At 49.8% G+C, this 14,959-nt stretch overlaps 3 protein-coding genes across 3 annotated transcripts; 1 reads left to right on the forward strand and 2 right to left on the reverse strand.

The window, feature by feature from the left end:
• Positions 1 to 2,244: 2,244 nt before the first annotated feature.
• Positions 2,245 to 2,874, reverse strand: L228DRAFT_242999 (hypothetical protein). The gene has a single exon (XM_018331576.1). It carries the CDS (start codon positions 2,690 to 2,692, stop codon positions 2,288 to 2,290), a length of 405 nt encoding a protein of 134 aa, XP_018192079.1. The 5' UTR covers positions 2,693 to 2,874; the 3' UTR covers positions 2,245 to 2,287.
• Positions 2,875 to 5,164: 2,290 nt separating this feature from the next.
• On the reverse strand, positions 5,165 to 5,564 carry L228DRAFT_14502 (hypothetical protein). The gene has a single exon (XM_018329212.1). It carries the CDS (start codon positions 5,509 to 5,511, stop codon positions 5,293 to 5,295), a length of 219 nt encoding a protein of 72 aa, XP_018192080.1. The 5' UTR covers positions 5,512 to 5,564; the 3' UTR covers positions 5,165 to 5,292.
• A 4,889-nt stretch (positions 5,565 to 10,453) lies between these two features.
• On the forward strand, positions 10,454 to 14,285 carry L228DRAFT_252067 (ras GEF; the record flags this gene model as incomplete). The annotated part of the gene is made up of 5 exons (XM_018333665.1): positions 10,454 to 11,092; positions 11,190 to 13,523; positions 13,581 to 13,797; positions 13,883 to 14,153; positions 14,258 to 14,285. The coding sequence occupies 5 exons, from the start codon at positions 10,454 to 10,456 to the stop codon at positions 14,283 to 14,285; spliced, it is 3,489 nt and encodes a 1,162-aa protein (XP_018192081.1).
• Between the last annotated feature and the right edge of the window lie 674 nt (positions 14,286 to 14,959).

Consider the following 14,959-nt stretch of genomic DNA (forward strand, 5'->3'; position numbering starts at 1 on the left):
TGAAGGGTGGTGGAAGGACGTGGGTTGGCAGTTGTAGTGGGGGGGGGGGGGGGGGGGTTGTTGAAGGGTGGTGGAAGGACGTGGGTTGGCAGTTGTAGTGCGCGTCTTGGGGAATAAGGGGGAAACGGACATTCGTTTGGGGCGGCGGCGGCGACGACAACGACTACGGGGGGGGTGGGTGACGGGGTTGTGCGGTGGGAGATGGGATTGACGGTACGGACACGCGCACACACATCCGTCTACTAATTTACACACGCACTTTCCGTTCTATACATGGGTAAGGGAAAAGAAGAAGAAAAAGAAGAAAATACAAAGTATCGAGTTGGGAAGGCGTACGTTCGGGCTATTCGGCCCAGAAGTTCGCCCCGCAATTACCAGGTTCAGCGAGTGAGAACACAGTAAAGGTAAAGTGCGTGCACATAGGCCTGTAGTGTAGAGAGCGACGGGCGAATGATTAGAGGGAAGTGGGTAGGTAACGTTCTAGTGGGGATTCACCACTAAATCATGGCTAAAGGCCCATTACGATACCTTATGCCTTACTGGTGTAGTGGGCAAATGTCACCAAAGAAAAACTGCAGCCCGAGGATATACCTAGGTACCTAGTCTTAGAGAAATGTACGTGCGCGCCTTCGTATGGGCTAATGAGCAAGTTGTCATCTAAACAAACGACGGAGGCACCGAGAGGCCCAAACGGGGATGACAGGCGACAGCTTAATACTTGGTAACGACAGAAGGACGGATGACGGATGACTGGGGATTTGATGAGAAGGGAGGGGCGAGGGCAGGGTGGTTGTTGGAGGTAGGTAGGTAGGTAGGTAGGCAGGTAGGTAGGTAGGCAGGTTGCTCGTAGAGAAAGTGTGTGGTGGGTGGGCGTAGGAGAGGGGTCGTGCAAAGGTCAGCGACTGTAAAAAAAAATTGATGAGAGGGCAACACTTGCTCGACGAATGGAGTAAAGATGTGGACAAGCAAACCTGATAATCCAATCCTTTTTCCACCATTACAGTACCACTGTGATTGTGCTCGTCATCAGCATCATCGTCGCTCGTCGTTCTACTCGTTCCGATTCTTCCCTATAGCGACTTATTCGTTCCTGCTGTTTTGGGTCAGGACCCAGGTACCACTACTAACCACCTTACGGACTACTGTCCTCACTAAGGTGAAGGTACTTCCCTCAACTATATCATTGGGGTCGCTCCATTCATCGCCGTTGTGCGCCTATCAATAAATTAATGTGCCGGCATCCAATTCTCATTATTATTATTTCCTCTTTTCCCAAACCCCAAAGGGCAATCTGAGCGGCGAGACCGAACCCTTCACGGGCCCAGCCCCCCTTGTCGTGGCTTGCTTTGCCGGATGACCCAGGTCAGGATCGAGGATCATGGATCGTTGGGACCGCAAGGGCTTAGGGGCCGCTCTTGTTGCAGATGCGACGCGATGTGATGCGAGGCGAATGCGATAGTTACCCATACCCAGGCCTTGCCCTGCTCGTTGACCCTGGTCATGCCAAATTGGCGGGACACATGTTCAGAGATTGGAAAAGAGCACAACGCCCCGATTTGAGCCAACCTCATCCTCCCAGACATGGAGTCCCCTCAATGGCAAGTACCTCAATCGCACAAGGGAATGAGGGACCCTTCACACAGTGACGAACGGAGGAACAAAGAACGAACCAGAGACACTAACGTAAATGCGAGACAAGAAGCGATCAATGACGGGCTCTAAACTGCCATCCCGCGTCGCGACGGCACGGAGGGACCCTCTTAACTGGTACAGTATGAGCGACGCGCTAGACCGCGAATATCGAGTGGATCTAACAGCTTCGTCCCGTGGCAACCGGTTTCTTTGGTTGGAGCAACCTTTTCCTCATTAAAACTAGCCGAACAAGTCAGGATTGGCAGGTACCGAACTGCTAGTGCGAGAATCCGCTGTCAGTACCTAGTCCCTACTCAGTTAGGGCGAGCAGTTACCCCGGCGATACAGGTCATCTGGAGGTCACCCTTGCTATATGCTGTTTTGGGCCGAGAGATGAACGTTCCCCCCCCCCCCAAGGCCAAGACAACTCGCCATTGAGGCTTGCGCTCTGCTCGTCAGCCTCACTTCCCACCTCGTCACCGCCGCCAGTAAACCCCCGTCTCCTCTCGTCCACTTGTTTTTCTGTGCAGAGTGTCCACAGCACAGGTACCAACCGATGTCTTTCACGTCTATCCCTGGCCTGCCACCAGGTTGAGCGAGATGGTGTCCAGCGCTGGTGGCAGTCTGTCATCCGCCTCCCCCATAACGTTGTCGGTCATGGCCATGACGAATACGTGTATCGATAGAGGGGCATTCTACCCCTCCAGCGTCGGTGATCAGGTTGCGCACCCCGCTCTGCGTCGAATCGTCTATCAGAGAATGAGGGGGCCCAAGAGGGGTTGAGAAGGCAAGGCGCTCGGCGCTCGCGACCGCGCTCGTCCAAGCATCCGGACAGGGCAGGAATGTTCTCGTGCCCTGCGATTAGAGAGGCGCTTTCGTGGCGAGTGAGCTGGCGCCTCCCGGACCTTAGCGTTGCCGGGCCGTCTTCCCCTCTTGTAGAGGTAAGAAGAGGCCAAAAGAGAGCTATTGAATACGGTGTAGGTAGGCATGCTTCAGGTCGTGATGCTTCAACATGTCTCTCTGGCCCAGATTGGCAAATTTTGTAGATCTTCAGGGCCATGTTTAACTAGGACGAAACATCAATGCAAGTAGGGCGCGAGGGGAGTCCTAGACGAGACGAGACAAATGCAGTACAGATGCAACACCAAAAAAGTGCGAGATGATGGTCGAGGAAGAGGCGGTATAGAGAGTAGCAGTACCTCTAAGCGCGAAATGAAGCCTACGTGGATGCAAGTACCGTGTCATTTTTGCATATGTCCTACCTGCCAGAGCCCTGTAGTTATGAGCCAGCACATCTAGCTCGTAATGTTCACTATGACGAGCAGCTGCAATATTGTCAGTTTCCGGCACACCGCTGCATGACAGGTAACTCTGTATTTTCCTACATAGGGCATCCTTCAAGCGTAGCAACCATGATTTGTCGCATTACAGGGGCAGCTGAGGTTATACTTGGGAATGAGTGTTCAGGCAATGCGGTGCAAATGCATGCACTGTACATCAGTTTGACGCCCCGCTGCACTAGAACCAAGCGAACCACCGCCAGATATTTCCATTATCACCGAAGTGTCGTTAGTTAAACGCTGTACTCTAGGGGAGAGACGCTGAATCTCGAGCGTTTTGCCGTTCTGGGGGCCTTTGTACCCCGTTGCAGACTGCCCAATCCAGGTCACACCGCCGACGTGGATTGACCAGAAACAGCATACTGAACACTAAATGATGCAGGCGTCAAAGATGATTCGCTGCATCGATGTCAAAAAATCAGTAGTAGAAGTCAATCCTTCCATCAGTCATTGCGCCCTGTTCCAAAGGAAAGGAGCGGGCTGGAAAAGTCGTGTAACAGAGGAGGGCCCAAGGCTTTGGTCCGACGAACAGCAATGACAGATACGGTACGTAGTTGCACGAATGATAGAGCATGAAATTAGAAATTTGTGTGGATGCATTGCTCGTTTGATCGGCACGAAAAGAGAGACACTCATATGGCAAGAGGGTGGTACCGATCAGCACCGGTTCCTGAATGAGCCCGCGTTTCTGACGCGACAAAGGGGCAGTTCGTTGTCGGACACGATAAACACTAAGCCATAACGAGCTTCGCCAAGTCCGTTGCCCCGGACTCGCTCATCCGGTACGAGGAACGACTTCGTTACAGCCCGTCGATTCAAGCGAGCCCAAGGTATTCCCATGTGGCACCTTCTCTACCAAATGTCGGGGAAAGCGAAAGAGCCCTGGTCGTAGTGTCCCGAGAGAAGATCCACTAGACGGCCTGTTCCTGACGATGAGTATCTCTGTACATTTTCAGGCACTCACCTTCTGTCCCTCATTAACTACTCGGTACTATTTCATGACAATTATGAAAACTTGAGAATTGACACATTTTGATCTCCGTCCCCCGACAACCCTACTAGCTCAGTCATCCCCACTCACACACACACGCAAAGGCTCACACGCGCACGTTCGCTCCTTTGGGCATGCCTTGCCCGCCTCAGGTGGCCTTAGCCACTCTAATTTAGGGGGATTCAGTCCCTGGTCGCCTGGTACCGTTATGAAGCCATCCGTAGGGATGCCTTTTACCAGCGGGAACGAGCACGACGTGCGACAATTTCTCGGAGCAGCTTCGGCAGTAAATTGACCCAAGTAAGCGATTTCCTTACTACTGCTGCTGTTTCGTGCACACTTAATTAGAGGAGATAATCTGTAACTTACTTTCTTGGCCAAGCATGATCGACAGGCAGCAGGTTCGTCATAGCTATCGTCGCCATGTCGCTCACCGGCCGGTTGTGTCATTCTACATTTTGTTCTCCTATAATGTACGGGAGCGAGAAAACTTTCCAACCTTGGATCAAGAGGTTCTAGTTAGTTCAGACTGTGTCTCACCAAACAACCACGAATAGAAGTTGAAAAGAAAAAAAAAAAAATTAAATGAAGAGCGCGCGAAAAAAAATTTTCTTTCTCATCAAATAAGTGGACTCAAGCTAGTACGACTTCTCTAGCAGGTATGTTTGAAATGCCAAGACGGCTACAAGTTCACTTCGGCGCGCGTCTTTTTGCATGTTCTGATGTAAAAAGATTGAAGCAAATTATTCAGATCGATCCCGAGCTCTACCGGGAAACTCAAACGGCGATGACCAATTGATGCAGCTTCGGGGAGCGAGACGGAACGGACAGGCGGGTACCTGATGGGTTAGGGATCAAACGGAAAACCTCAGGATCGCGTCGTCACCTTTTCTTCACCCCTAACCCGCGATTAGAATGACGGCCAGGATCACGACCCGAAGTTTTCTGGGCTCTACCCTACATAGAGTAAGACTGTTCTTAGGCTCTCGCGTGGAAACGGACAGAGCAGCACCAAGACCAGCCGCGAGACGACTAAAAGATCCACAATCCAGAGAGCCGGACTGACGGGTCATACTATATCGCTAAGGAGTGAGAAAAGAGGCGTCGATTCAAGATCAACCTTTGTAACCGCCGTCTACTCATAGTTGTGTGTGTGTGGAGCGCCCAAACTTTGCAGTATCAAAAGAAGGTGCCGTTTCATTCGCGAGCATGACGCTCCCGCGTCCCGACGGTTTCACGGAAGCAAACGGGGTGGGGGCATTTTTTCTTCTGCTCGTGCCGAAAATCTTTTCATCCCGTCCATCAGGTACCAAGCTGCAGCATCGGACTCTACAAATCAGCAGTCATTGCCATAGCTTTAGTGGATTGGAGGCATGTTGAAAAGATCACAGCTTCGATTGGCAGTAGAAGCAGAAGCAACAACTGTAAACAAATGTCAATAGCCGACTCTCTGGGATCTATTGTACCTGTGTGGCAGCAAAAAGCTCGGTAAAACTGGGAAAACTGTGGTTTGTGCGGATACATCCGTAGTGTACCAGATTTTTCCATTGGTGCACCCTCGCACCAGTCCTGCCGAGCCGTTCAAACGAGACCATCAACCCATCTATCTCAGCGTAAGGGTAAGGGAAGATCAAGGCGATTCTTACGAATAGTCCATCAGCAAATGGTTTCGGATGGGTCCCTTGAACGTGGAAGGTTGCTAAGATACTGACTACGAAGTCCTACTATATGCCGTCGTTATCAATTGCATTGGCGGCAGTCAAACGGTCGAGGGCGAGGAAAGGAAAGTCATGGCTTATTTTGGACACGCAAAAAAACGTTGCCATGCAAAGAAGCGGTGATGCTGATCTGTATCTCCTTCGCTGCAGGAGCTCGCGGCCGCCCTGCCACGTAGTCGGCGGTATTTGTCGCTCTTCGCGACCGCCACTCTTTGCACACAGGCTAGTGCACTGAGGCCGTCTCGCAACCCGCAGTCCAAGATATCTCGAATGACTGCTCAATAATACGTGTCACTCGCTCTCCAACTATTAACCGCAGTCAGTATTATCAGTCGACTCATTCGATTTTTAGCGCCTGTCTTTGAGAGTCTTTCTTTCTTTGCCATGCCTACGGTAGACCAGGATCAGTCCTTAGGGTGACTCGTGTCAAACTCCGGACTACTTACGGCTTATTGTGAACTTGATCATTACGGATCCTTTACTGACATTCAATAGGGTAGGGCGTGCCTAGCCCTTGGCCGACAATCCCGGCAAAAGACTCTTGTAGGCAAGAACACAGCCAGGCAAACGAATCATAGAGACCCATCCTGTTTGATTTTCAGCGCTATCATTTACTTTTGGTCCATCGATCCGGCTGATGCTCTTAGTTGCTAGACTACTCACTCTTATGGTCCGCGATCCGACAGCTTGGGCCCGGAACTCTTCGGAGCAGAAGCAGCGGCATCAACGACAAGATATTGCCGGTAGTGCGCAACTTAGGCTGCCCAGGAGAATTTTCATTGAAGACGAAATCTCGACTGACTTGTCAACTTTGCTAGAGATAAATTTTCTAGGTGACACTCTAGCCTGACCGACGGAGCTATGTTGTCTCTTGCCGCCGGCAATATCACCGTCAGATATAAAGAACATGTAGCTTGTCTTTGACCGATAACTATACCGAGGATAGAGTGCTACCTGAAGTGCTGGTTTTGCTCGCTGCTCAGTACTGGCCAATTCTTGACCGCTAATACAATATTTATACATGAACTCTATCGATTTGAGTTCGTGAAATCAAGCGTGCCTACATGGATGAGAGAGAGGTAGGATGTTAGGAATTATGCCTGGGAGCGCGCTAATATGCGCAATTGTACACGCACTTCCATCACCTGACCCCGAAACTTTAAAGTGTGCTCGGTTTCTAGCTGTAATTTGGTTTCTCATATATGGGATCGGACTTTCCCTCTTCATCCAATGAATGTTGGAAGTATAATTTTCTTGTTAGGTCCCGGCATATGAATTTCAGCAGGAAGGGAGCTGGGGGAACAATTGAAGAAATGAAATAAATCTCTGCAAATTCCCTGTCGATCAAATACACCTTCCGTTCTCTAGGGCTGTTCTCCTAGTACCGAGACGGTCAATGTTTTGCGGAGCTTTTTTATTTCTATTTCTATTTCATTTTGTTTTGAATCCCCCCCTTCTTTTCCTGAACTGCGATATTGCGTGTTATTGCGTGTCATGGATTGGTAAGTTGAAGATGAGCGCATGTGATCAGCCGCCGAGCCGTCCCTGCATTGTACGTCGAGTTACTCCAAGTTGCGCCCCTCTTTGCTACGGACTGATATTATGAGATTGAAATACTCAAAAGTCAATTCCATGAGTGTAAAGAACACTACGATAAATTGATGGTAGGGCAAGGAGATGGCTTCAATTCGCACAATAATGGCGTGCTTTGTCCTGCAGTGCTCTTCAAAGAGAAGAATATGGGTACGTATTCGCATCAAAGGCAGAGATCAAAGTCGACTAGAATTCTCCAGTATTTGCTGATTAGCGGAGGATCTACTCGGGTCAAACAGCTTTCTTGTTACCCAATTGCTGAGAATAATATCAATCTGTGACGACCCGTCCAGACCGATCTCCGGTGCTAAAGGCAACGAGTCTTCTCAGCACTGATTTTGAGTTTAACGGACCACGCCCAACATATTTTGATAACCCAGAGCGGCAGAGCATTTCACGGCATCTGGTCTATTGCCTATGTGATAATCTCATCATTTTCCTTGTGACCTTTTATGACTGCTTGTGGTCGGCGGAAAGTTGCCTCCCGGCGCCTTTCTTTTGCATTTTTGCCCGAGACAATACCTTCACTTGATCACCTCTTTTATTTTCCGATCCTCTTATGTTTCCCTGGGCGCGCTTCGCTGGAACAAAAACCCCAACCTGGTATGAAATCAGGATAGAGGTAGAATGTTTTACTAACCGCATAGAGTTTGCTAGATTATTGTCGCCATGTTATCTCGGCATCTGTGAGGCTTAGAATTTGTCATAATTAATTTACGGCAGATATTGCCCAGGCGCGCCATCTTGCCGGGTTCAAGCCGGTGCCGCCAAGCAGGAAAATGAGCCAAGGACGTGGATCCCAGAGCCACACGCAAGGGACAACAATAAGCCGTTTCCAATAATATCTGTGCTCAGTCAAATGAACAGCAGCAGAAGTTTATGCAATTGCGATGTCTGTCTGGTCCTACCAAAAGAGCCCACAAACCTCTCGCCCTTTACCGCCGAGAAAGCGGGTACTAAAAGATTCTTGTTGCACTTTTGGGATTCAGTTCATTCGATTGCATACACCGTGTGTGGAGGGCCGCGTGGGGCTCGCGGCCCAAATTATCGCTCGGAGATAAAATAATAAGGGGGGATGATCCTCTTGTTCTAGAAGATGGTCAAGACCCGACTCAAGCCCCCTATTGCCCATTCGACCTATCAAAGTCTATCGCAACATTAATCACTTCTCGGTGATCAAACCTTTTCTTCCGGAGCAGCTCATCAATCAGCCCAGTATACTTTGTACAGGGTATTCGGAATCCTGGCTTTATCGCTCGTGCTCGACACGAACAAGAGCCCGGAGGCAACTTAGGCCGAACACGGAAGCTTCTAAGGTGAGTAAAGTATGATTAGGTCTTGGTTTTCCGTTTCTCTCTTCTCCTATACATAAGCTAGGCGATAATACCTAGGATAATCATATCCCACATGCTATCTATCTGAGCCTCTTTTCCCCAAAGAAGGGGAGTGGGGAGAGATATAGCTTTGCTGCTCTGATACTGGGGACGGGTCAAGTCTAGAAGGTAGTACTTTCGAGGAGGGGTCGGATACGACCGTTACAGCGATCGCCCAGATTGATCGCTCTATCCAGTATGATTCGTGAATCCCCGGAGACGGTCCCGAATACATGGGAAATGAAAGCAAAGCCTGATTGATTACGGAGGCGTAGCTAGGTGAGTAATCTAGCGGTGGTCGGCCTTATAGGGGCGGGAAAGGGTTCATGAGCGGGAGAGGGGTCTTCCGAACCATTTGTGCCCAGTCTCCTGAGAGATTGGACCCGTTTGTTCGTGGGTTTTCCATATTTGCGTGCCACTGAGCAAACCGTGTCATGGCATAATCGGTGGATCAGTCTCCCATAATTAACTGAATGCCTGAAGATGAAATGAATTGAACCGTGAGGCTTGTCGTTAGTGTCGATTACAGCCATTCATCTAAAACCAACTTGCTTTGGCGCATCAGTTATAAGTTATACTCCAGTACTAGAGGAGTAAAAGTCCCCCCTCCCCACTCCGACTGCCGCCCACTCGCGCCAAAGCCGCACCCTCAAACGATCTCCCCCCCTCTGCCCACCCCCCCCAATCATTGTTGAAGAGGAGGGAAAAGCTTCAAGTCAAACAAAGGAAAGCTTTCTCACCTCATTGTTCCGTATCGTCATCGCGCATCCCCTTCTCCCAAACCCAGACCCTCGGGAGAGGACTACCAAGGATTCTTCCGATGCGACGAGAGGGTATCGCCTCTTCTTTCTCTTCCGACTGGCGTCCAGACTACCAATCTGATATCCTTCATCTCGTCTTTTCTTGGCTTTCCACTTGTTCTCGCGATTGTGGATGAAGCAACTCTCGTTCAAATTTTATTCCCTTTTAACTTGATCACTCGTTTCGATAATTCGACAGCAATTGCAGGGAACGAAAAGCGGAGACAACGATAGAGCTCGAAGAAATAAAAAAGAGAAGTTGCTCATGAAGCTACTGCTGCATCTACTTGTTCTCGACCTTTGAATGGACCATCCGTTAGACGTTTTGTGTCCCCTCGCTCAACCAAAGAAAAGTCACCAGCCACCCCGCTCGTACAGCTGACCGAGCCCCCCGGACATTTGACTGGCGGTTTACAGAATCGCCACTCATTTTACTAAACGACGACCAAAAAGAAAAACGGAGAGCTAGGCTTATGCTGCATCCTTGCCTGACACGCAGCGGCGCCTAACGAGAGGGCTATTCGATCTTTTGCTAGCCTGGTGGCAGCTCAGTTCCCCATTGTTACTTCGGCCCCCCTGTTCCCCTACTGGATTCGCTCGTTCTCTTGGGGCAGTGGAGAAAAAGCGAGTTGAAGAAAAGAGTGCGCGCGAGTGAGAAACCTTTCGCACTTCTCTTTGATTTGTGTCGCAGCAAGCTCACCTGGCTGTGATCGCTTTCGTTGGATCGGTACTTGTGCCCATAGTCGGCATCAATATGCTCATGACCCAGCCGCTGTCATCCCCACGTGCAACCGATTCTGAAGTATCTGAGCGATTTGAGAGCATAAAGCAACCGTTAGCCACGGTCACAGCTACCGAACCCGACGACGAACCGACAGATATCTTTACCCATTTTCAGTCGATTCGCGCTGCCAAGATTGCCAAAGTATCGCGCGGTCGAGAAACTTCTCCCTCTGGCGTCGGTGGAGATCAATATTTACGCGGCGCTGCCTGCCCGTCAAACGACATGTACGTACGGGCGCTATACGACTACCAAGCCGATGATCGAACGAGCTTGAGTTTCCGCCAGGGGGACATAATCCAGGTCATCACGCAGCTCGAGAGTGGTTGGTGGGATGGAGTGATCAACGGTGTGCGCGGTTGGTTTCCAAGCAACTACTGCGCTCTGGTCTCTGGACCTGAGGAGGCCACCAACGAGGGAAACCGCACCGCTTTACTCGATGATGGCGATGCCGAGGATGAAGATGGACTAGGTGGCGACCAAGACTATGACGACGATAATGATTCGGACACAGGCACGGCGGATGACAACCCTTTGTTGCCCATTGAAGGCACGGACGGTCATCAGCAGGAGGAGGCTGCTTTTTGGATACCGCAAGCAACGCCCGATGGACGTCTTTTCTATTTCAACACCCTGACGGGTGTGACGACGATGGAGCTCCCGCTGGAGAGCCCGACGTCGGCGACAGAGACAGGGCCCCGAGATCGCACCAACGTTCACCTCCCAGATCAAAGCCGGTTGCCTCCCGAGTTGATGGCTGGAGGATACGAGCGCGATGAGGACGAGACGACGGATGATTACGATGGGAATTCCGCGTCGGAGCTCGAGGGAGAGTCTATTATGATGGCGTCACAGGCATCTCTGGTAAGTTTAAGCCTCTTCGCGCTCCTTGCTCCCGGGTCGAGAGCCCACAATCACACCTCTACAGGCAGGCTGGCTGACCAACATTGCTCTACTTCAGCCGAGAAGACGGAGACGTTCATACATTTCCGATGGTGTATCGCCTGCCACTTCCATGGATTCGATGAGTGGCCTCTCGACGATACCCAAATCGACCAGCAACGCGAGCGACTTTTACCTGCCAAGCATTTCGATGAGTGCAGTGCAACAGGCTTTGCCGACAATGGGAGTCAGTTCCACGTCGTTCGCCGCCGCCAACCTTGGACTTGGGCCAACCTCAAACATTCCTCGATCCATGTTTGCCGACGGACCGGCCGTACCTCTGACTTGGAACCGACTCGTGGAAAATATGCGTTCAGCGGTGGAACGCTATCGGCAAGCCATCAACAACGGGCAGCGGGCAGAATATGTCAAGCGGGCAGAGGATATCTCAGACCACCTGAGGCTGCTGCTTGCTGCGGGGTCTGGGACCACGGATAATCATTCGGGAAATCCTTCGATCATCTCGACGAACAAGGCACTCTACCCTCATTTTCGAGACATGATGTCGAGATTTTCGAAGCTGGTCCTGTCGTCGCATATAGCTGCGACAGACTGGCCCGCTCAGGATTCCTACGCAAAGTGTCTTTTTGAGGCGGACGGCGTTCTGCAGGGCGTGTACAGCTATGTGGAGGTTGCGCGGCAGCAGCGTGGCGAGGATATCCCACGGTTGACGCCTGGGTTTGTACTCGGCAACAATGTCGGCGGCAATTGGCAAAACAATGGCATGGAAGCTCGCAATCGCAACCCCTCAACATCGATCTCTGAAAGTGAGGAGGCCGAGTCGTTTGTGGAGCCCAATGCACGCCTCGATATCCAGCTCCTGGAGCGTATGGATGAGATGCGAAGGGTGGTGACGGCAAATATCAAACGTCTGGACGAGCAGCTTGCTCTCACTGAAAAGATTATCACTCCGTACCGACATCGATTGATCGGCGATGCTGTCTGTGTGGCTGGCGGAAAAGTAATTGAATCAATGCGGCCGTGGCTGTCGACCATTGAAGCGATCAACCTACGTCCTTTGAAGGCATACCCGCAGCTTCCCGAGCTGGCGAATTACTCTACGCTGAAGCAGAAGCTCTATGATCTTACGTCGGATTTGGTGATTGGCTGTCAGGCCGTTTCTGCTCCGCTCGCGGACGAATGGGCAGAGCTACGCGGCGAATCACTTGAGAATCGCCTTGTATATATCCGATCTGTATCCCGACACCTTGAGTCGTGCATGTCACAACTTGGTTTCTCCCTACAGCTTCTTGCCGAGTTGATGCCGCAAGAAACCTCTGCGCCGGCGACTGAAACGCCTGTGCAGACGGAAACCATCTCCTTATTTCCCCGAACAAACGCTCAACCACCTGACATTTCCAACCTCCAGCGCCCACGCACAACATCTGCTGCTACAACAGCCAGTAGCACCGGCCAATCTCAGACCTATTCTGAAGGACCTGATCCCGTCACCGACAAATACCGCCGGGAGAACTCGAAAGTCAAAAAGTTCTTTGGTGAAGTACCCGCGCCGATTTTGCCTCCGGGCGCGTCAGAACCACCGGCGTTCCTCAAGCTGGACCATGAGGACGAGATTGCCTACGACGCAAAGTTTGAACCCCCATTACTCAAAGGAGGCACGCTAGTTGGGCTGGTCGAGCAACTGACGAGACACGACCGATTGGATTCGCCGTTCAACAATACTTTCCTTTTGACGTATCGGTCATTCACGACGGCAGAAGAACTATTTGAGCTGGTTGTAAAGAGATTCACCATCCAGCCACCCCCTGCACTGAGCCAAGAAGATTTCCAGACATGGGTGGATCGAAAGCAGAAACCGATTCGGTTCCGCGTGGTCAACATTCTCAAGAGCTGGTTTGACAATTACTGGATGGAGTTCAATGACGACGCAAGCAAAGAGCTATTGCGAAGGGTATATTCTTTTGTCAAGGACTCAATTGCCACGACAAGTACTCCCGGAGCTCAAGGTCTCATGACGGTCATTGAACAGCGGTTACAAGGCCAAGAGGCAAAATCCAAGCGGCTCGTCCTGACGCTGAATCAGAATACGCCTGCGCCAATTATGCCCAAGAACATGAAGAAACTCAAGTTCTTGGACATTGACGTGACCGAATTCGCACGACAGCTTACAATTATCGAGTCCAGACTTTATGGAAAGATTAAGCCAACTGAATGTCTCAATAAGATTTGGCAGAAGAAGATCCCAACAGAAGGTTCAGTGCCGGCGGCCAATGTCCGCGCACTGATTCTGCACTCCAATCAACTCACCAATTGGGTCGCAGAGATGATTCTGACGCAACAGGACATTAAGAAGCGTGTGGTGGTCATCAAACACTTTGTCTCTGTCGCTGATGTATGACCGTCCTTTTTCCTTTTATTCCCCTTTCTTGCATCACTGACACAAATATAGAAATGCCGACAATTAAACAACTTCTCGACATTGACATCTATCATTTCTGCCCTTGGAACGGCACCAATTCACCGGCTTGCGAGGACGTGGGCCCAGGTACCCGCACGAACGCAGACTGTTCTTGAACAAATGCGTAGATTGATGGGCAGCACCAAGAACTTTGGCGAATACCGAGAGACCCTTCACTTGGCTAACCCGCCTTGCATTCCCTTTTTCGGTATGTCGTTACCTGTCCGTCCAGTCGTTTTCTTTTCGGCCTCGTATATCCTTTATAATAAATGATGCTGACCACATTTCGACAGGTGTCTACCTCACTGATCTGGTCTTTATTGAAGACGGTATCCCATCAACTGTCAAAAAGACTAACCTCATCAACTTTGCCAAGCGCGCCAAGACTGCCGAAGTCATCCGTGATATCCAGCAATACCAGAACGTGCCGTACTCGTTACAGGCTGTGCCTGAGTTGCAGGAGTACATCTTGTCCAATATGCAGGCCGCTGGGGACGTGCATGAGATGTATGAAAAGAGTTTGGCAGTCGAGCCAAGAGAACGCGAAGACGAGAAGATTGCAAGGTACGTTAACAGTGTTCAGATCTATGCTTCTCACGCTTCCTGTCATGATTCCATTCATGCATGCCATGTTCCTGTGCTAATGCTCTTTCTGCCAATAAATATAGGCTCTTATCTGAATCTGGTTTTCTTTGATCGATCTCCATTTCTTTTTTTTCTTTTTCATTTTATTTTATTCCTCATCCAAAAAGAATCAGTTTTCACGAACAGAAAACCCATTACTGCATGACTGAAGAGTTTAGAGCTTCACTGCTTTTCTCTTTTTCTCGGCCCTCAAATAAGTCTTTTAGCGTCATTTCATCTTCTTTTTCTTTTCATTCCTTTTGCTTTATACTTTTTTTCTTCACGCTTCTTCACCTTCTTCTACTTTTCCTACTTCTTCTTCTTCTCCTTTTACTTTATTCTTCTCTCCTTTTCTCTTCTTCTCCTTCTACTCTATTTTCTTCTTACTACTTCTTTTACTTCTTTCTCGGAACTTTCGAATTGGGAAACCTAAATACCCACATGCGCTCATTGCGCTTCCTTTTTTTTTGGCATAGCGTACCATACAATACCATTACCTTTACCATTACCTTTACCTTTATCATGATCTTGATTTTTCCATCTGACTTGATTACCATTTTCCATCCCAATACATTTACATTATCATTCCATCTTATTACTTTATCAATCCCATCTTACTAAATTATCATTTTTATCGTATTACTTTATCATTTCTCATCTTATTACACTATCAATCCCGTCTTACTACATTACCCTTTTCATCTCGGTCCATTTATATTTTTCTCTTCTCCTTTATCATCATGTTC

Source organism: Xylona heveae, assembly GCF_001619985.1.
Source record: "Xylona heveae TC161 unplaced genomic scaffold L228scaffold_1, whole genome shotgun sequence".
NCBI lineage: Eukaryota > Fungi > Ascomycota > Xylonomycetes > Xylonales > Xylonaceae > Xylona > Xylona heveae.